The sequence below is a fragment of the Pseudopipra pipra genome, chromosome 15 (genome assembly GCF_036250125.1).
Source record: "Pseudopipra pipra isolate bDixPip1 chromosome 15, bDixPip1.hap1, whole genome shotgun sequence".
NCBI classification, from domain to species: domain Eukaryota; kingdom Metazoa; phylum Chordata; class Aves; order Passeriformes; family Pipridae; genus Pseudopipra; species Pseudopipra pipra.
In genome coordinates, this window is record NC_087563.1 from 14,149,015 (window position 1) to 14,170,978 (window position 21,964).

Genomic DNA, 21,964 nt, shown 5'->3' on the forward strand with positions numbered 1-21,964 from the left:
ACCTTCTCTTGTTCTGTTTGGCACTGGACACTATGGCCACTCTCCCTCAATAACCATCGTGGTTTTCCACAGGGACATGTATACACAGCTGAGAGCTGGTTTCCTTGCTCACAGTGGCTGTGGAAGGTTGTAACTTCTTCCAATGGCAAGAAAAAGACAGCAAGCTCACAGGCACATCTATCAGTGAAGCTGCACAAATGTATTTAACAGAGCAAACAAGAACTTCACTGCTATACTTCAAGTAAATAGTTTCTCCTTCTCAATTTGCTCCAGGATAAAAACTCCTCTGCCCTGTAAATGCCACTGCCAGTATTTATTTGTAAAGAGCTTGGATCTGTTTATTTACTTATCCATATTTAGTTTAAAGGTCTGGGCTCAAAATTAAACAGTCATTCATTATGTCATTATCTGCCATGCTCTGCAGTCAGATACTGTGTGTGGTGTCACAGGACAAAACCTTTGGCAAGGGCTCTAGAAGAGCAATTTAGCTCCTCATCCATCTTGGCTGGCAGCATGATTGGCTTCCAAGCTTGCACTGCTAAATTTGTTATTTTACTCTGACATTATTGAGTGTTAAATCATTTTCTGAAGTGTTTATTGGTAATAGTTGAATTCTTTCCACCCATTTAAGCTGCTTTTGAAACACAAACATTTCCTTGTATCTTGGAGCTTGATGGAAAGGTGGGGAAAGTTCCTCAGGAGGATGGATTGTAGAAATGACCAGCTCATTAAGTAGGGACAGAATTTACCAGTGCTGTGGAGGAGAATATCCTCCTCCTTCCATCAGGATGAAACAGTAAACTCCCACTTCCACTCCACAGCACTCACAAGAGAAAGGTTAACTTGTGTCTTGGTTCTCCCATCAGGAACCAGATCACCCTTTTACTGGAACATCAATGACTTCCTGACAGGATCTTCGTAGATCCTGAAGCTCCCTGAGAAGAAAGACAGGCTGTGATCTGCAGGATCAGATGCTGAGGAGGTTATTAGTAATCAGTGTACCCACTGTGTTATTAGTAATCAGTGTGGAGTGGGGTCTGCAGCCTCCACTTGGCATTGATGTCTTTCAGGAAGGAACCAGAAACCACTTTCTTGTACCTATTTGGGAAAATGGAGCAGAGGATCAGAGAGCAGAAATAAACAGAGAGATTAAAATCTAGTGTGGCAGTTGGAAGCTGAGCTGGAGAACAAGGGCCAGGGCAGGTCAAGCTTGGGAGGAGGCAGGAGAGAGATTTTCAAATAAACCCTTTGGCAGTTGATCTCTTGAGGATACAGATGTGACAGCCCAGCAGCCTGATCCAGGCTGATGTACTCAGTACTGGAGGTCCTCTTACCTCTTCTCCTTGCTCCAGTGAAGACCCACAAATCAAAGTTTTTCTTTTCTTTTTATTTTTAATGAGCATGTCTGTTGAGTTTCTTTCCTGCATCTGGGAGTTACTTTCCAATCTGATGAACACTGACTTTTAGAGACAACACCAATGACTGGCTGCCGAGATCACAGTAGCAATCAAGGCTCCTTTGATGGCAGAGCTAAAAATACGCTCCCCAGCTGACACAGCCTTCAGGAGGAGAACATATAGTTTGGTTTGAAAGAAAACATCTTCGTCTCCATGTCTTCTTCTGCCAGAGGACACCACATCTGTGGCCACCATGCAAGCAGGCTACATCTGTCTTCTGAACTGCAGCACCCATGTACAGACCCATACAACCTCCAGTCTCAGCAAGAGGAAAGCTGTAAACCCTCTGAGTGCCTTGGAGAATGGTGTCATTGGCAGTTTTGCCTCTCTGGTCATGTTGGCACCTATCAAGTTATTGCACAGCAGGAGCCACATCTTAGGGCCTGGAGCAGATTGCCTTTGCCAATCCCTAAGGTTCAGTTTCAGTCCTCTTGATCAGCTGCCCCAGCTCTTTCCTTTCCTATCTGCTTCTCTGCCTGCTCTCCTCCTCGCTAAATCCAGGGCCCTGGCTCACAAGCCCTGGCTAATGAGATGTTCCCAAAGCCCTGCTTCGGCATTTGTAAAGGAGACAGTGGTAAGTAGTGCCACTGCCACCTCCTGGGCTTTCTGAGGACTAGAGCTCATCCCGTGAGTTGCAAATGCAGATTCATGCCAATGCTGGGCAAGAGATCATGGATTGCCCAGCTTCAACCTGTGCCAGCCCTCCCCCTTCCCAGGCCGGCAGAGTGATGGCAATCACCAGCTGGCGTTTGCAGGTCTCCCTCCCCCTGGAGGCATTAGCTAAAGATGGGTCATTAAGGCTTTTGGGTAGGAGAGGTACAGATGAACAATCACACACAATAACAATTCCACATTTATAACATGTAATGTGTCAGGGGGTGAAAGGTTGAGCAACCCACTTTGGCAAGAGGAAATAGCGAAAAGGGCGTATTTTTCTGGCTAAATGAAAGCCTTCTCTCTGTGTTATTTTTTTTCATGCGTCGGTGTGCATAACTTGAACGCACAGAAAGGAAAAATTCGTTTGTTTGTTCAGGCAGAAGTACACCAGATTTATTGTTCTGAGAGGTACAGGGGGTATTTCTATGTGGCTGTGGTAGGTATAATTGGCAGCACAATATTCTGTCAAAAAAAAAAAGGCATTCACCCAAGAATGTCTCTGGGCTCAGTCCCGGAGCCTCAGTCCTGGAGGTGGATGACCCATCCCTAAACCTCTGTGGGCAGTGATCCATTGCCAGGAGTCTGTTTGATGCTCCCATTTAGGGTATTGGCTCTGAAGATGTACGACCTCCCTCTAACTGAGCCTTCAGTGTGGAAGCTTTCTGGCTTGTCCTGGCAACGGAAGAACATCAGGAAGCCATTCCGGTAGTTCTTGTTCATCCATCCATAGAGCAGGGGGTTGACAAATGTAGAGCACATGGCCCCAACATGGAAGACAGTGTACAGGAGTTTGTACTCGTGGAAGATAAGAACCAGATCAAGATCAATGGCAAGCTGGAATATGTGGAAGGGGAGCCAGCAGACTGCAAATACCACAACTACCATCACTAGCATTTTGGTGGTCTTCCTCCTCCGGCACTGGTTTTCATTCCTAGAAGTGGGACTGACATGGTTTTTCAGCTTGAACCAGATCCTGGTGTAGGCATAACAAATAATTGCAAGAGGAAGAACATACTGCAGGAGGAGCATGGACAGACTGTAGATGGTGGCATCTCTGTTGTTACCAGAGGGCCATTTCTCTGAGCAGACAGCCATCTTGAGGTTGATGGATGGGATTTCCTCATATCGGTACTCTCTGAAGATGGCCAGAGGGCCTGCCAGGACAGCTGCTGCCAGCCACATGACAGCTATGATGGTGAAGCTGAGCCTCTTGGAAATCCTGCTGTCCAGGTGGAACACGATACACCGATACCTGTCCAGGGCAATCACAGTTAGGGTGAGAGTGGACACGTGGACACTCAGAGCTTGAGCATAAGGGACCAGGTGACAAAGAACAGCTCCAAACTTCCACTCGTCCAGCAGGGTGTACACCAGGGTGAAGGGCAGACAGAGTGTGTCCACCATCAGGTCTGCCAGGGCCAGGTTAGCTATGAAGAAGTTGGTGACAGTCCTCATGGTCTTGTACTTGACTATGATGTAGATGACCAGGGAGTTGCCAATGAATCCCAGCAGAATGATGAGGGAGTAGGCAGCAATCAGGACAACCTGGACCCCCAGGATCTTGGTGCTGTCCATCATAACACTGCGGGACCCAGAGAGATCCTGGGTAGGAGTGACAAAGTCCTTGTCATGCCAGCCCTCTGGCAGCTTCACATCTAATGCTGTCTTCTCCAAGGTGAAAGTGCTGTTGGCTCCCTCAAATGGTCCCATGCCTGGCCTGAGACTTTTCATCAGGAGGAGAAGGAGGTCTGGAACACAAACACAGCAGAATTGAGAGCACGGGACATAGGAGAGAATCTGCAAGAACTGAGGCTCAAAGGGCGTGTCCCACGTGGCATTTTGGGCTAAACAGCAGCAGCAGTGGCATCCTCCCTCCTTCTCCCTTCACACTGAATGGCCCCCTCACTTCTCTTACACCTCCTATTAGAGCCTATGATCAGCTGAATGCCAGTTCCCCAAGGAAAAGTCAGCAAAAAATGCAACTTTTCACACAAGTTTCTGAGATTCTGTTTGTTTGAATTGGACAGGGAAAAAACCCTCAACCAGCCAGAGCCAAACTGGAAGGTCCTGAGAGGATTGCCTGCGTGGTGCCTCTTTGCACACTGCCTTTTCTGTTCTTCGAGCCAGCCTTTGCAAAACAGGCCAAACATTTGGAACCTCTTGGGGCTGATAGAAAAACTTAATGATGGTGTCACTCATCTTTGATGAGATTTACTTGCCAAAGAAAATGCCCTGAGTTCTAACTCCTTAAGAACTAGGGAAGGAGAAAAACAACAAGATGCTCTCAAATTCAAGATGTTCTTCTCCATCTCCCCATAACAATTTGTTTCCAGACTGTGCACCAGTTTTTTTCAGTCTCTTATTTCTCACCTCTCAAGGTGAAAATATCTGTTTCCCTGTCTCTGCATGAGTCTCTGTCACTGCTCCTGATAGTAATGCTGCCACCCAATCAACCCAGTACTGCCTGCTCTCCTGATAATATGGGTAGCATAGCTAACACCATTTTATCAGCCTCCCTCTGCGACCAAAGGTGTCACATACTCATTCTCTGACCCTCATTATCAGGCTCTCAAGGTCCTGTGAACCAAGTAGACACACCAGTTTTCTTTTTCCTTCCCCTGCCAATCTCAAGGTTCCTGAGCACCAGGCAATTATTCCCTTCTTTGCTGACCTTGAAGGTCACAGGCACCCGGCCAGGCAGGTGGTGTTGATGTCCCCATCACAGAACAGGGAAGTGTGAGAGCACACAGAGCACAGTTACAAGGCCTAAGTAGGGAACTACTGGACAGTGAGACCCATGAACCCTGTGGCCAAGGACACCTCCACTGTCCTCTGCTTCTTTCGAGGATTCAGTGAGTGACTCATTTCTTTTATAGGATTTTTGAGTCTAGATTGATACAACAGGCTGTGTACAAGGATTTGGCCCAATCTGAAGAGGGTCCAGGTAATTATAAATAATAAGTTGTATTATAAATTCTGTATTACTTAGGCGATTAGAAAGCATAAGTTAAGTTGTTTATAAATTCTGTATTTTGCTACTTATAGACCGTACTATGCTGATTCTTCTTGTAGAAATCTTGTGCTGCTCCAATCATGAATTCTGTTCTATACTAATCCTAATAGCCTGATAAGGAAATAAAGCTTTAGTTGTAACCACAATTTAGTGCCATCAGCACTGTGCCAAAGATCCCTAAAAGAACCTCTCTGTCCCCTCGTTGTTGGTCACACCCAGGCATCTGCTGGCTTTTAAGAGGAGGGAGCTTCTGCAGGGACATGCACGTGCAGGGCACAAACCACTGAAGCTGTGAACAAGCCTCCAGTGGAGCTGGTGCTGAGCATCCAGGCACAGATAGGCCCGAGACCCAGAGCCCCAGCATCCATCATCATCCTGGTGCTCAAATGCCTGCATGAGATGGCTTTGGGAGCAGGAGCCTGAGAGCCAGAACTGACTCTGCCTGGAACCCCTGGCTGGCGTTCGGTGCCATTGGAACAGCAGAATGTTGTCACGGCTGGGTTTCCATCGAATCCAAACACAGCAGGAGAAAAGCCAGCTTTGTTACTGGCTCCTCCTCAGCCTTTGTGGCTCAGAGCTGCTGCTGGGATATGTGGAGGGGGTGGAAATGGCCCCTCACACATCCTTTGTCCCCAGCACTGTGAGTGGGGCCCCCATTCCCACTGTAGACTTGAACAAAAGTGAGCAAAATCATCACTCTGCCCAAAACAGGGAGGTTTGCAGAGCATTGTGTGTTTGCAGAGAGGGAAGAAAATGCCCTTCCACTAAGGGAGGAAGGCAAAGAGCTTAAATCAAGTGGGAATTAGAGGCAGACTGCTCGATACCTTCTCAGCCTCCTTGAGGAAGAACTGGTCTGGGTTTGTACCAGGAGGGGCAGGAGCACTGCTGACTGGGTGCTGGTGGCCTTCCCGCAAGTCTTGTGCCTGCAAGCCAAAATTTTAAGGACAGCCTGTCCTTGGGAAGGGAGAACACTTTCCGTGCAGAACACCTGCATTTCAGCTGGTTACTTAAACAAATTGCTTAAACTAATGGTGTTGAGGTACTGGGGGTGACAGCAATTACATTGCAATAAAAAATAAATGGCTGCTTGTTCTGTCTTTGCTCCTCAGAGCATGGGTTGTGCTTCCCCCTCAGGACCTGCTTCCAGAAATCTGCCCAGCCAGCTGCAAAGCTGAGACCCTGCAGAGGCCCAGAAGAAGAGCTGCCTGCAGTAAAACCACTCCTGCTTGCACCCTTTCTCCTGCCCCCCTCAGTGTCTGATTGCTTGCCTAACATCTCACTCTGCAGACCAATTTATGTCAGTGGTTCCTGTAAATGAGGTTGTTGGGCTCAGATACCACAAGAGTGGAGACCACTAGGGAAGTAGAAAGCTAGGGGGGAAATGGGTGGATCTTCTGGGGTGAGGGTTTGCTTAAAGGGTGATCTCAGACCTCCACAACATCACTGCAACAGCCCTGGAAAGGTAACCCTAAAGACCAAAGAGAGATCCCGACTTCTAAGAAGGGAGAGAGGAGTTCAGAGCCATGCCATGCAGTGGATGCAGTGGAAAGGGGGGCCAGGGAGCAGGCTGGGAAGGTGGCACAGCCACAGCCTTTTCGTCAGAGCCTAACCCCCAGCAGCAGCAGCCCTCAGCCACCTGTGCTGCAGCTGAGCAGAGCAAACCCTACTGTCAGGAGAGCAAAATCGGGGAAGGAAACAGAGCAAGTGCTGGGCACACTTTCAGTGGCTGTGCTTTCCCTGCTTGCTCTCTGTCTAGGTTTTATACCTTCCAGATTGCCCAGCATTACTTTATCGCTTGTTATCCCCTTTTCTGTGGCTTGCCCATCCCATTTGTCTTCAGTACCCAAGTCCTGGCACAACACCAGTGAGCACTCCCTTCCTTTTTTTCCCATCTCACCCACCACTGCCTATTTCCTTTCACTGGAGACTGGCAGCTACACACCATCTGAGAGGAGCCAGGAACATCATGACTATTGGAGCTGTTTTGCTTCCTAACAAAATGGCCTTAATGGAGTTACTATTTGATTTGGTTTGGTTTGTTGTTTTTTTTCCAAAGGGGAACTATTGCAAATCAATTAAGACATTTTAATTAAGAGACAAAATGGTCATAATAAATGTTCCCACTCCAGGGGCTGCCTGGAGGTCGCTGGGATGCTGCTAGGACTGGACTGAGGTCTGTTCCAGCAAGTAATGGAAGTCCTGGCATATGTGTAGGCTGCTGTCAGGCACACGGTCCCCTGCCTAACAGGCCTGCCAGGCTAGATAGAAAAATCCTTGGAGCTGAGAGCCAACTACTTTTGGGACAACAAAGCAGCAGGACAGACCATGAGGAGGCAGAAATACTACCCTAAGCCCTTTCCTCTGTGCTGAGCTGCCATGAAGGGATGCAGAAACAGGGCGCTGCCTGTATCAGGATAACCATAATCCTCACCCTCTCCTCCAGCTGAGGTTCAGCCTGAGACAGGACTGAGGCTCCGGGATGGCTCCCAATGAGGCAGAGGGCTGTGCCAGCAGGCTTCAGCATTTGGGAAGGGGAGAAGCACAGAGGAGCCATTCACTCAGCACTCTGCTGTCAATGACTGAGAGGGACAGTGACCAGTGTGACAGGTCCAAAATCCATTCCTACAGGGGGCCTACAGTAGGTGCCCTGGGACTCATGCACTTCTGCTTCCTGGGATGCCCCAGCTCCCTCCATGTCCCTGCTGCAGCCCCAGGCACACAGCCAGCCTGGTGCAGGTCCATCAGGGCACATCCAGGCCTGGAAGAGCCACCTTCAAAGCCTGCCACGGTTCAGAAAGCAGGGCAGAGGGGTGGACAGAGGGCAGGAGAAAACAGAGCTTGTTAATTAGAATTTCTCTTTTTGTCCAAATAGCAAGGCTGATTGGTTTGATTTGAAAGGAGGTAGTGGAGGGACTTGGGCCAGCCTCTGCTCGCTGGCTAATGACAGCTACAACCTTCTTCTACAGCAGAGCTGGAGTGTGTGAGGGCTGAGGCTGGTGAATACTTCTATCACTTGGCTCACTGCTTTCTTCCATGCTGTGTCCTTCCTCCAAAGTGGCTCAACTTCATGAAACCCCTTCATCTCCACCATCCCAGTCAGGAGCACTGACTCATCTCATCCCCAGACCCATATTCAGACAGGTGTCCATGGCAAGGAGGTCTGAGACCATCCCTCACCACTAGAACCTGGTAGTCACCGTAGGACAAGCCACCTTCTACCACCTTCACATTCCCCTCCAGCACTTGAGAGGCAGCAAAGTTCAGCCCTGCACCCCACAGCACTTAAGGGAGGAGAACACAACAAACTGAGATATGGAGGTTAACCAGCCTGCCAGAGACCACACAGCACATCCAGGATAGGGCTGGGAACAGAGCCCAAGTTTTCTAACTCCAGCCTCCTGCATTTACCACCAGAGAAGACTCTGCATCTCTCAGCATAAAACCTACAAAGTGCAAGGAGGAGGAGAAGCACCAGGGATTTCCTGTGGTTCCTCACACTAAATATTTTCGCATCCCTGCCTAGGCTGGAGCCATGGAAGACTCTGAAGGAGATAAGGCAAAGACCCAGCTCAGGACAGGATGAAAAAGAAGGGGGTGAGAAGAGATCTGTTTGGCAGGGATGCATGCTCTCTCATGGGAATTTATCCTACAGAAAGCAGGGGGAACAGTGCAGGGCCCTCTCCCCTGTGGGACGTGCCACAGGAGCAGAGCAAGGCTGGTTGGGAGACAAGGCTCAGCAGGTGACACTGTGATGGAGACACACTGGTTGTTGTGGATGCAGAAAGGCAGAGACACCTTGGTGGATGGATCCTGGTTAACCTGGGGAACCTGTTAACTCCTGAAATTTGGATGAGACAAGGGAGCAGAGGGAAATAACATCTCATTAACACAGAGAAAACCCATTATCCTGCTTTGGGACAGACCAGAAACTCTGTAGGTGAAATGCAGCTGCAATGGGACTATAAGAGGATTTATTTGTTCAACAATTAACATCAATGAGTGCAAAGAGAAAGCATGCACCGATTTTCCTCCTGCAGTCCTCCTATCTCCCTTTGCATCTCTCTCTCTGAGGGCACTGATCTGTGGCAGCACTGAGTGACAGCAGTGTGTGCAGTCCCAGCACGGAGCAGCTACGGGAGGTTTGTACCAAGCCACGAGGAGGCAAATTGTGGGAGAGATCAGGATTTCTCGGACAGCCACACACTCAGCCCCACACCTGCAGTGCACTGCTCCGAAGCTGTACGTGGGTTCTGCAGCCCCCTGGAGCAACCTGCTCTCCTGACTGTTCTCACTCAGCATCCTGCTTCCCAGGTTCCCTGCTTCTGCTCGCAGATCTTTCGAAGCTCTCCTGCCAGTATTTCTTGTTCACTTTCTCTATTCCAGCTCTCAGGGCTGCCAGTCCCCAAATCCACTTTCCCAAAGATGCTCGGAGCATTTTTTGCCTGAGCCATGTGGCATGGCCAAGTCCTGGCCCCATCTCAGCCCTGCTGCTCAGATAAGCCCTCCCCAACCTACCTGCAAAGGCCAGAGTGTCCTCCTCCTTCAGGAACTGAGCTGCTCACCACCAGTTACCGTCTCATCGCTGGCCAGGACGGAGCACTTGGTCCTCTCCACTCTCTGGAAGTCAACCTGTGGCAAAGAGGTGAAAGGCACTTTTCTGCAACTGTCCTCGGAGAAGCGTGGAAGTCAGGAGAGGATCTGGGTTGCCAGAGGGTGCTTCATTGCCAGGGGTTGCTTTGGAACCCCACCATGAGCATCTGGAGAGCCCCCTCTCGCAGGGTGACTGACAGCCCCTGTCTCACAAAGCTGGATGCTGTGTTCGCTCCTGAAGGAGAGAAAGGCAGAGAGCGTGTGTTTAACAAACAGGAATGGAAAGGGGGAGGGAGCCTGCTGCTGCTGTTTATACAGTGTTCAGCCACTGAGGGGCTTCTTGCATCGAGCAGAGAGAAGCTTTTCCACCACATCCAGTTTCCTCTCTAGGGAGAAGTGGTGGGAGCTGGAGATCTGCAGGCTCCTCGTCCACGCCACTGACCTGGGCAAGTGTTCATCCGCCCTCACTCCGTAGCTGTCCCATCTCCTCAGACTTTAAATTCCTTGGGACTGGCATAGTCCTGTCCAGAGATGGATCTCCCCTGCAGCAAGAGGTCTGCAGGTCCTGCAGCTCAGCAGAGCCTTCACAGACCTCTCTCCATCCTCCTCTGCCTCAGTGTTTAGAGCATACCCTGCACAGAGAGATCTGCTGCTGCGGGACAGGCCTTCAGGTACTCCTGAGATGCAAACAAAAGTAATGCTGAAAAGTTTTAGCCACTTGGCAATGGCTCAGTCTGCTCCAGAGCCAGATTCAGCGTGAACATGGAGCTTGAGTGAATTCCAGTTTTAGGGTGCTGTCCACACACCTGGAGCAAGAAAGAGGGAGAGGCACAAAAGCAGCAGCATCATGTCCAAATCTGCAAAATACAAACTCCCTGGAGCCCAGGAAAGCACCCTAAGATCAACACATGGATGCAGACAAGCACAGCTTCCTACCTGTCCAAAGACTTTGCCTTCAAAGAGAAGTAATGTGTGTTCTTAGCATAGGATTTCCACCTCAGGCAACGTGTGAGTTTGCAGCTCACCTGGGCTAGGAAATGTTCCCAAAGCCTGGGGAGAAGGACACCTCTCCTCGGCTTCAAGTACCTACAGTTAGAATTTTATCAGAGAAGTTTTGCTCTTTACCCCCACAGTGGACTTTGGTGTCCTTGTCTTTGTGAGAACGGAAGCAGGGAGGCTTTTCAACCAATGTTTTATGCCACAGAAGTCACAATACACCAAGAAAAAGAAAACACTCCAATGGCTCAGCAGAAAAAGGTGAATTAGAACATTCCTGAAATCACATAGAAAGTGACACTTGAACCCAAGACTTGGACAAGGGGCCTCATGAGTCCCATCCTCCCCCCTGCTCTCACCGTTTCCCCTTCAGAGAGGAAAGAACTCTGCATAAAATTCACCAGCTGTGCTATCTGGATTTTTGTGGGAGTTTTGTTTCTTCTGCCCCTTCGTTTTCCCTGAGGCTGTTGATTTAGCTGCTAAGGAAAGCTGAGAGTGGAGGGAAGCAGGACAAGACAAAGCTGCTTGGAAGGAGCCATTGTTGTCTCCCAGTGATCTGCAGAGAGAGGCAAAGAGCAGCTAATGGGAAGTGAGTGGTACATGCTATTCCCCCCATTCCTGGTAAATGGATATTCCTCCTCTCCAGGATCCTCATCAGTGGATGGTTGATTTCTGCTCAAGTGAGATTTTTTTCCTCCTTCTCTTCTTTGTAAGACTTTTTTTGCCCATTCCCCAGATTCCTTTGCTACAGCTCCCTACTCTTCTCTTCCCGGGGCTGGAATAAGATGCCTGAGGAGAAGGCAGTGATTGACAGAAGAGAAATTTGTGAAGCTGTGAATGTTCATCAGGACCATGGGGTGAATTCCAGTCATTTTTGGCATGTGGTGCTTGCTGGATGACAGCAAATGCAAACTCTTAAATCATGGATTAGTCAGTGCAAGTCCCCAAGACATCCTCTCCCACAGTCTCAGCGGTCCAGTGGAGGGATTAGCACCAAAACTTGCTGTGCTCCAAAACATCAGCTCACCTTTTCTACCAGAGTAGTGCAGTGAGGTACAGTTGAGCCCTCAGCTGTCACCCCAACTGGCAGCCACCAAGCTGAGGTTTGTCCCCACTCCCTCCACACTCCCCATCCCTCTCCCCGGAGCCAGGCTCCTCTCACGGCACTGCAGACACGGGCTGCCTGCCAGTCTGCCTAATCTCACCCAGCTACAACATAATTACTGCCGGCAATGAGAGCAGCACAGCCCTGGTGCTGCCTGGCCCTTGGCTTATCCACAGGGAAGGGACACCCAGGGCCTGTGGTGCCAGAACCCTCACACTGCTGGTGGGTCGAGAGGAGCAGTCACGGCACAAGCTGTGGCAACCTGAACACCAAAGTGCAAAACAAGCTCCCCCCCCGGCTGACAGATCCCAAAGCAGCTGAGGGGCTTTCCAAGCTTCAGATGGAAACTAAACCCCGAAGGAGGCGGATGGAGAAACACGAAGCCGGTGCCTTGCATTGTCCCGGGGCGTGGAAGGCTGCGCAGCCCCGAGCAGAGGTGCCAGGGCCCACTGAATGCACTGTTGTAACCTCAGACCCTGGGGCATTTGCACACACAGGCTGGATACGCACAAATGCCTGCACAGGTGTCCCAGGAGTCTCGTGTCCTTTCAAACGTGGGATCGTTCAAAGGATCTTGCCTTTCCCGGTGGCTGGGCTTTGATTAGGCAAAAGTGAGTCTGCTCACCCGTGCTTCTGAGAGTGCAACAATGAATGTTGTGCTCCAGGGAGCAACAATTATGTCAAAAGGCTGAGAAATGGGGCAGAGGAAAGGTCTGCCTTTAGGCCCATGATCTGCTCTGCCTCAGTGAGCAGGCAGGTCCTCAATCTGATCACCTTGCAGCTGTAAACCATCCCCTGTAGCTCAACTTCTTTCAGAAAAGGAAGGCGGATTATCTGTTCACTCCCTGGGAGCAATCTCTAAGAAAACTGTTACCAAGGCTTCCAGATGCTCTGGTTCATCCTGCTTCATCTGGAGCAGCAACACTGAGATACTTTAGAAAGCAGCTTTTCATTTTTTAAACATCTGTTTAATTCCACCTGCATGTAACCAAAATATTTCCACTTCTCCTTCCTGCGGTGTCAAGCCTGTGTTTTCCTGAGCAGCCTCCAAAGCATCAGCAAGTTGTGGTAACACAAAAGCCCCTTTTCCATTTGAGCCCTGGAGTTCACGGATGCAGTGGATTTGGGAGTCTGATGCATTTTGGAATTAAATTAGCCACAAAGAAACTCAGGGGTGGGAGGGCGGATAGAAAGCTGTCTTCACCCTCTCTGAATTTAAAAGCAGGTTCTCATTTCGTAACAGCTTTTTGTCCCCACGTGAACATTTATGGAATTAGTGAAAGAGCAGAGACAGCATCAGGGATGAGGTTTTGCTAAAATACCTCAATGATCTGTCACCACAATGAGAGGCACTGGAGAAGCAGGAGGAGAGACGAACTCTTCAGGGTTGTCCTGGGCCTGCCACAGCTCTGCTCTCCTTCAGGGCAGGAAGAAGTCAGGGATGCTGAGTGTGTCTGCAGGATGAGGGTCAGTGAGCCAGGAAGGAGGAGATCATATGGAAAAAGATTAATAGGGTTTGTGTCCTGCTAAAGAGGACACACATCACCGCACTTCAGCTCCTGCCCCACTGGGGTCAAACCCACAGGGCTCATTTGATTAAGTTGATTAATGCCAAGGAGGGTTTACTCCTTCCATCCCCCTCCCAACCCTGGATCTTCATCTGATGCACAAAATCCCCTTGATCATCCTCACATCTGGGCAGAAGGACTCCAGGCAGCTCAGCAGGGTTCCTCTGGGCAGACATCAGTGCCGCTGAGCCCAGAACTGGCCCCTGGATTTAGCTGCTGTTTCTGCAAGTCACGGCACTCAGAGCTTTGCTAATTTATTAGAGGGTTGTTGCTTGTTGTTTGTGTACCAAGCCAGGTAGAAAACAGCTTCTGCAGAAGAGGATAATTGCAGTCAGATAAGCGCTTCAGAGCCAGGATTGCAAAAATACGATATGTTGTGGACCAGCAGTTGTCTGGATAAACTAGAAACATGGATAAATTTTTGGGTCCAAGCCTGTTTCCCCATCTATCACAGATTCCCTATCTACCTTTGGGCAAATCACTTGATGTGTCTCAATTCTCTGCACATAAAAAAAGTGATAAAAATGCTTAACTCTGGCAAACTCACCCCTGGATCGGTGGCCTACATGCTCTACAAGGGACCTGGTGCAGCAGTGGCAGCTTTTTTCCCATTTTGCCCTGTGAGATTTCTTTCTAAGTTGCCCATCTCATTTAGGCAGCGTGTTCTGCAATCAGGGTCTTGCTCTCCCAGGCTGGATACTCCTGTTTCATAGTCCCACAATGAAGTTACAAATCTGTGCCCAGTCTGTCACTCACGAGATGACAAACAGTGCTATAAATGCTGGATTGTGTGATGGGAACAGGCAGAGCTGGATGGGTTGATGGCAGCCCCAGCCTAAAAGTGTCATGACTGAAGATGATGCAATTTGCTGGAAAATTCAGGGCATGATGTGTCTCCTGTGGGCTTGGTGCTGCCAAAAGGCACCAGGTTTCCAGGAGCTGAGATCCAGTGCTCAGCACCACCTCAGCAGCAGCAGGATTGTATTTGCTACTTCACTACCTCACTCCATATTTCCTAGTCCTGTGGGGACCCCCATCAGCTGTCAGCAGGGAGCAGTTTGCCCTAGCCACGCTCAGCTCTGTGGTGACAGGCCAGCAGCAATGTCCGAGCACACCAGCACTGCTGGTGGGTCTTCACACCAGAGCAGGAGGGTCAGATCCACTCCTGATACAAATCCAGGGATTTGGCTGGGAATCTGTTTGGCTCTGTGTTCCCTAGAGACATGACTCACAAGCCTCTGTCTGACACCAAGAGATAGGTATGATGCCGAGTGCCCCACGGGAGAGAGCAGCACCCCCAGGGTACAAGCAGAGCACGCACAAGCTGAGCAGAGACGGTGCTGGAAAGCACAAAGCCTTATAAAGGCAGTGCTCCAGGTTTGTCCTTCTTTCAGCTCTTCCAGGCGATGAAAAGGACAACTCACAGCCCTAATTAACTGGAACATGCTAATACCACTGAGCCTCCCTGGCCAGCAAATTTGGCACAAGGCGTATGGGACACTTTCCAAACAACTGCTCAGGGGAGCGCGTGCCTGCAATCTATTATTTGATGAGCAGTTTCCTCTCTGCCTTCGCTGAAGAGCTCAGACCAGACACATGAGGGAGGTGAGTCTGGAGCCTGCAAATCCACTTTGAAAGCTATTTCGTGCCGGAGGGAAAAGAGACTTATTTCTCCCCAGGCATTTAAAGTATTTAAGGTACCAGGGGAAATGTGGCTTTGTTACCTCTGGGAGGGCTCAGGGCTTCTGAATGCTGCAGCTTGTGGTGCTCAGCTTCCCATGGGGAAATCCACATTCCTTCAGGGTGACATTCACTCTGGGCAGAAGATGTTCAGCTTTCCACAACACTCTTATTCCAGGACCAGAGAGTGTGCATTGTCATTTTGCAGGGTGGAGCAGAGGAGCCAGCCCAGGTAGCCAGAGAAAGGGGAAAGGTGGCAGAGGCCCTGACACTGTGTGTCCAGGATGGGTTATTCCCTCTTTTGACAGCTATCCTGGGCAAGCCAATGCTCAGGCTTATCCCCCTGAAAAAGGAGAGAGAAGGAGCCTGCCCAGCTCCTATTACAAATAAATCAGTTTGTGAGCTTTGGATGGGGAGCAAAGGGCAGGGCTCTGAAAAGATCAATTAGTCCCCGTGGTAAGATCATCACTCTCAACATTTACTGTACTTTCAAAACTGGAGGTAGGAGCTGCAGCCTCCTGAAGGCCACCACGTGCCCCTGGCCTTGGTTTCAGCCTGGCTGCCTCCCAGGTCAGTTCTGGCCCCAGGGCTATTCAGGGCAGCTCAAGCACAGGGTTTGGGTGGCAGCAAGCTCTCCAACCAAGCACTGCCACAACCTCACTAGTACAGACAACCAGTACAGACACCAGGAATATCTCAGAAAGTTTGTGCAGTATTCCCAGGACCATACTGGTTTGATCATCCATCCTTTGCCCTCCTCAGGGCTAAAGGACTCCTCCCTGTCACCAGCAGCCTTCTTCATGGCCCTGCATTCCTCCTCCTGGGCTGGCCTGCCCCTCATGCTTGGCATCTCCTGTGGCCATTGGCTGCGTGGCTGGTCATGACACCCTGTGCTCACTGAGGGCACAGCTCTCCCCCCTGCCTCCCCATCACATCCTTTGCAAACATTCGTTGTTATGGTGACAGCTCCAGAAGGAAAATCTTTTTGAGGATCTTTCTGAGTTTTTAACAAAGGTACAGCCACTTTAATTATTTTCTCTAAGGGAGATGGTTATCTTGCTCGATGGCAACTGAATTTCTTTCATTTTGTTTCTGGTGACCACTTTGATATTGCTCAGGCTCTGGCTTTCACTGTGTGGCTGTAAGAAATTGGAAGGGGGAGAGGTAGAACCAGGTGCAAAAAGCTGCTTCTAAATCCTGCTGGGGGTCACAGAAGGTGCATCCAGGCTGAGGCTGCCAAGGTGCAGACAGTGTGGAGTCTGAGTTTCTCCAAAATGAATGAGATTTTGTAGCACATCTGCATCTTTCTCAGATAGCAAAGTGCAAAGTAAATAGCAAGAGAGGACATTTATTACCGATAACTTGTGCTGTGCATGAAATGCTGCACTGAGAGATACTTGTGGAATCTCCTGCAGAAACATCCCTTGGCTTTTGAAAGCTGCATGCTGGTAAATGAATTCTTTCCATCCCCACTGAATGGACTGAAGACTTTTATATGTGTCATCATGCAGAGGACTGTGCTCTGTAGCTGTCTTTAATGCAAGTAATGAATATAGCAAACAGCCTCAGATCAGCCAGGAGAAAGCAATCTGGGAATGTGATGTGACCACATGCCTGGATTTCATGGCTACTGTGTTCTGACTGTGGAATATGGATGCTCAGGGACAGGACTCCAGCATCTTGAGCAGCCAAGCCTGTCCAGCCCATTTTTGTAAGATGAGATCATGAAGACCTTTCCCACTGAGCTAAGGTCAGAAATATAAAAACCATAAAACCCAAATCCCCCACATGCTTCAGGCTCTGCAGAGGCAGCTCAGCACGTGAAGGCTCAGCAGCCTCACCATGAACAAGGCATCCAAATGCCAGAGAAGAGTGTTCCAGAGCATCCTGCACCCAGTGACCAGTGGATTGGCTGGGGGCTGACTCATGACCCATGGAAGGCTGAGAGGACAAAGCTGCTCTGGTGTCATCTGGCCAAGCCTGTGCTGTATGTGGAGTGTCACAGTGGTTTCATGCTCAGCTCAGAGGAAACAGACAAACAAGCGACAGCCAGAAATGTTAATATTTGCAGAAATCTCCTGGTTTTGGCGCCTGGGTGCAGGGCACTGAAGGATGCTGGTGGAATGCAAACATGGTGGATTCCTGGCTGCACACAGGAGTGGCATGGGGAATCTCACATGTCAGAGAGACAGGCTGCCTGACAGGCCTGGGAAGGGAAACTGGGCTAAGGAGTTCAGCAGCAAATGAAACTGGTCCCTTGGGATTGAGTTATTTGAGCATCCCCTCGAAAAAAAAGAAGTCATGATTAAGCCATGTTCATCCTCCTGTGCTTGTTTCAGAACCTGTTTCCTACATGCTGGCACCAGTGGGCTGTGGGTGCCCCCTCCCACAGCCGCAGTGCCCTCAGAGCCATGCAGCATCCAAGGGCTCAGAAGAGCCCCAGTCCAAAGGTGCAAGGTCCATGCAGTAGGAGGTGGATTTGTCCATGCTGATCCTCATCCCTTCTCTCGGACACATGAGGGACAAAATGACACAAACCGTTAAACTCCTGCCCTTACTTGACCTGGCTCCTTTCATGGCATGTTTGGGATGGTTTGAACTTGCTCAACACCTCTTGCCATCCTACCAGTCTCTTATCTGGACCATGGCTGCCAGTACGTGGAGGTATCTGGGGCTGGTCAGACACCTTCAAAGGCTCCAGAGCCTTCAAAGCTCTGACTTTAGCAAAACAGCCATGTAATTTGGGCCTTGCAAGAAAATATTGGCAAATAATGGCCTCACTTTTGGTCACCTTCATTCTGCAGCTATTTATCCAAAGATACCATATCTCGGTGCTTTGCTTCATTTCCTGCTTGCTTTTCTAACCGAGGCTTTTAAATCATGTTCCTGCAGCTGAGGTCACGGAGGGATGTGTAATATCCATTAACAGTGATGCTGCTGTTACCTTGATTCACCTCACCCCTTCTTCTTTTACTCTTTTCTTTCTGTTTACAGTAATCCCTTTCCATTCCTTCTCCCTCCTGGTCTCAGTGCAGGAGAGCTGGCAGGAGCCCTTGGAAGCAAAGCTTCCTGGGATGCAGCCTGCTTTTAGGGACAGGGGGAGTCTGGGGATTTCTCCTGGTCTTGCAGCACCCCACTCCCTCCTGGTCAGAGATGCCATGGGCAGCTGGAAGGGCTGGCTCCAGGGTGCCCCATCCTCACTGCCACAGAGTCCTTCCCCTAGGGCTTGTCCAGGTCAGCACACAGAAAAGATCAGTCCCAATTCACCCCTCTGCCCCAAGCCTGCCCCACAGCTGGGCACTGCTCAGGCAGAGCCGTAGGGGAGAGCATGATCCAGAGGAATCAAAGTCCTTGGTGTGTATTTGTACTCAAACCAAGGTGAAACAGGGAAATCAAAATGCAAAGCTTCTCATCCCATGTGGAGCTTCCCTGCCTGCATTTGGAGAGCCAACACAAGGGACGGACACTGTGCATCAGCAGTTGCTTCCCCTTCTACTCATGTTATCACTGAAAGCCCAGTGAAGCTCTCCAGCAGCTGAACCCACCCTACTTCCCACTTCATCCCCGTCCTTCTGCAAGGCCAAACGATTCCTCTGACACCCATCTCCCAGAATACATGTTTATTGCATAGAGCAGAGAATGGTGAAGGGTTTTGGACCCAATCCATGTGCTTTCAGCCAAACCCTTCCCAATCCACGTTATCCTTCATCTCCCCAGTGCATAATCAAACTCTCCAAACACAGCGTTCTCAGGTCCCAGCCCAGAGCTCGGAGCCTCCCAAGAGGGATATGCTAAAAAAAGAAAGAAAAACATTACATTGCCAGCTGAAGTGAGTGCTGAAAGGAAAGAGATGCCAGGAGCACTTAAACAGGAATCTGAGACTGGAGGACGCTCGGGTGTGTGTTTTCAATCCACAGATGGGAGACGTGTTCACTGGGAAATGACTGCCACTCACTGCTAGTTTTACACCTCGTAGTTGATGTCCCAGAAAGTGAAATGGCCATGACAAGGACACTCCATCTGTATTAGAACTTCCTTCTTGGATTGATGGAATAGTGCAGCGTGTGGTAAAATGGTGCCACTCCTCCTTTGGCTCTGAAATCTGTGTTTGCAGCTCAAACCTGCAAAGATGGAAATAAGCAATTTTATATGGGCGATAGGTCCTCTCGGTAGCAAGGGGAGTTGTTTGGGAAAGCCAAGGCATCAGGGGGTCCAGGACACTGTTGGGTGCTGCGGGATGTCCTGCAGGATGTGGACCCAATCTGGCAGCTCCATGCCCTGGTACAGAGCATTGGTTCCACGAGAGCAGCATCCCACAGTCCTGTGCCTCTGGCAGGTATCCGCTGGCACAGGTGCCATGCCAGGGGGATGCTCCTGCTGTTCACACTGCACAGAGGGACCAGGACTAGGCTCCAGCTGAGGCTGACAGGGGATCTGATGGGGAAACCCGACATCAGCTGAGCTATCCCAAATTCTCGTCTTTCAGAGTGAAGCTTCAGTTATCTGGCTTCAGGACTCACCTCTCCGAACAATGGGCCTACAGCTGTCACCTCCCTGGACTCCATAACCAGCCCCACGAGGAGGGATGAGCTCTCTGAACAGAGCACAGATGCTGATTCACAGGGACATCTCCCAGCACTGATGGCTCAGGGTACAGGGAAATGTAACCTTTGGCAGCACATTCCAGATCTCTGCTGAAAAGCAATTATTGATGCTTTGGCCTCTATGCAGAGCCACACAAATAATGGACCGTGGTGCTGCCACAGGTCAGGGAGCAGCATCCTGACTCACTCCGGGCCGTGTGTCTTGTCTGATCATCTGTGTGTCTGTGCACAGTCTGTGACATCTCCTGGAGGAACGGTGGCAAAGCCAGGAGATCAGAGGCTGGACACAGATGATCAAGCCATTTTGCTCTCAAAAAGATGCATCTAAGCAGATGATTCAGGTCCCATCCAAAATCCACGAGTTCAATGCCAGCTGTTCCTCAGGATTGCTGGCACGTGGCGGGAGGATGGGACGGAACGCCAGCCACTCTCCTGCCATGTTGGGCTGGCACTGGCACTGCTCCCAGCAAGCCCTGGCCTGTTCACATGGAGAGAGCCAGCCTAGTGGAAGCACAAAACTGCGAACACGGGGAGTGAAGTTTTGCTGTATTAAGTCATAGCTAAGTGGAGATTGTTCAGGCATCCCTGGATCTTGGTGTCACCATCCTAGTGATATTCCCAGGAGGACTCTGCTGAGTTCTGCAGTGGAAAGGGTAAAAGGCAGCCATGGGAGTAGGTTCAGCCTGCTGGAAACAATTCCTGCCCAGCGAGTGCTTCTTGTCCCCCAGTGCCCACTGAGCAGCAGGGACTGAGCACCCCTGTCCCACTGCCACCATGGATACTGGAGCAGGATGGTGCAGCAAACTCTCACTTCCCTCAGTGAGCTGGAGCAGGTTCTGAGCTCCCAGGGTAACTGTATGGGAGCTGGAAGCCTATCTGGCCATGGCCTGACCTTGTTGCTGCCTGTGGATGCCACTTGCTTGGCCACCCAGAGGCCAAGGGGTGCACCTTGCTTGCCCATGGCCAGCATCCCCCAGGACTGATTGCAGATCATGCACTCAGCAGTGCTCCAAGTCTGAACATCAGTGCAGGGCTGTGGCTGAGTGTGTGACCCTGAGGGGCTGTGGGGAACATAGGAAAGGCTGATGCCTGCAGGCAGGGCTGCTGTGGCCACATGCCAGTGAGCAAGCAAGCACAGTGCAAGAGAAAGCCTGGCAAAATCCCTCAGACAAGCAAATGAAGATGGGCAGAAATATTTTCTGCACTAATTGCACTGCTCTAATGAGGAGAAGACAGAGCACCAGGAGGAGGAGGGCAGTGGATGGACAGTGCCGGGCACATCACCCTATTGTGGACATGCTCTGATGCTAACAGTGGTTAGGAGACAGGTGGTCTCTACAACTTTTTCAAGTCCCTGTGTCCTGCTCCTTTCAGCTTTATTTGCTTTTAGTTCCAGTATTGAAAGTTCTTGTAATTTTTCTCATGTATTTGCCACTTCCCACAACATTCCAGGGCCCATCATCAGGTGACCACACAAGGATGAAAGCCCTTCCTTCTTTCTTTGTTTCACTGACAAGCCCACAGCCCTTGTGATTTCTGAGCTGACCCGAAGCTGTGACTCCAAAGCATTGGCCGGAGCTGTGCTGTGAAGGTCCTGAGAGTAGGGCAGAGACGGGGAGGCTTTGGCCTGGAGCTCATTTCTGTGCTGCAGGCTCAGTGTGGCAGTGGGGCAGGAGCCATGCGGTGCAGGGCAGTGCAGGGCAGTGCAGGGACAGTGCAGGGGCAGTGCGGGAGCAGTGAAGGGGCAAGGCAGGGGCAGTGCAGGGACAGTGCAGGGCAGTATAGGGGCAGCACAGGGATAGTGTAGGGGCACTACACGGTCAGTGCGGGGCAGTACAGAGGCAGTGCAGGGGCAGTGCAGGGGCAGTACACAGTCAGTGCAGGGCAGTACAGAAGCAGTATAGAGGCAGTGCAGGGACAGTACACGGTCAGTGCAGGGGCAGTACAGGGGCAGTGCAGGGGCAGTACAAGGGCAGTACATGGTCAGTACACAGTCAGTGCGGGGCAGTGCAGGGCAGTGCAGGGGCAGTGCAGGGGCAGTACATGGTCAGTGCGGGCAGTCCACTCCAATTCCATCTCGTCTCGTCCCGTCGCCCCGCACGCGCCTTCCCGCGGACGGCGCGTGAGGCCCCGCCACCGGTCCCGGCGCGCGCGCACGTGATCGCGTCACATGCCGGGACCCCCGTCCCGCCCCTCCGCAGATCTCACCCAATGAGCGGGCGGGCGCGCGGTCCATCCGCGCGATGATTGGTCCAGGCGGACGTCAATCCTCGGGCGGGGCAGGGCGGAGGCAG

General features: G+C 50.7%; 1 protein-coding gene across 2 annotated transcripts; it reads right to left on the minus strand.

Moving 5' to 3' along the window:
* Positions 1 to 2,477: 2,477 nt before the first annotated feature.
* On the minus strand, positions 2,478 to 11,507 carry LOC135422675 (neuropeptide Y receptor type 2-like). Of its 2 annotated transcripts, none has more exons than XM_064672061.1 (2): positions 9,643 to 11,507; positions 2,478 to 3,862 (listed from the first exon to the last, which is right to left on the minus strand). In XM_064672061.1, exon 2 carries the CDS (start codon positions 3,843 to 3,845, stop codon positions 2,661 to 2,663), a length of 1,185 nt encoding a protein of 394 aa, XP_064528131.1. In that variant the 5' UTR covers positions 3,846 to 3,862; positions 9,643 to 11,507; the 3' UTR covers positions 2,478 to 2,660. The 2 variants fall into 2 exon arrangements, with proteins under 2 accessions (XP_064528131.1, XP_064528130.1); XM_064672060.1 differs by lacking the exon at positions 9,643 to 11,507 and adding an exon at positions 5,409 to 6,126.
* Between the last annotated feature and the right edge of the window lie 10,457 nt (positions 11,508 to 21,964).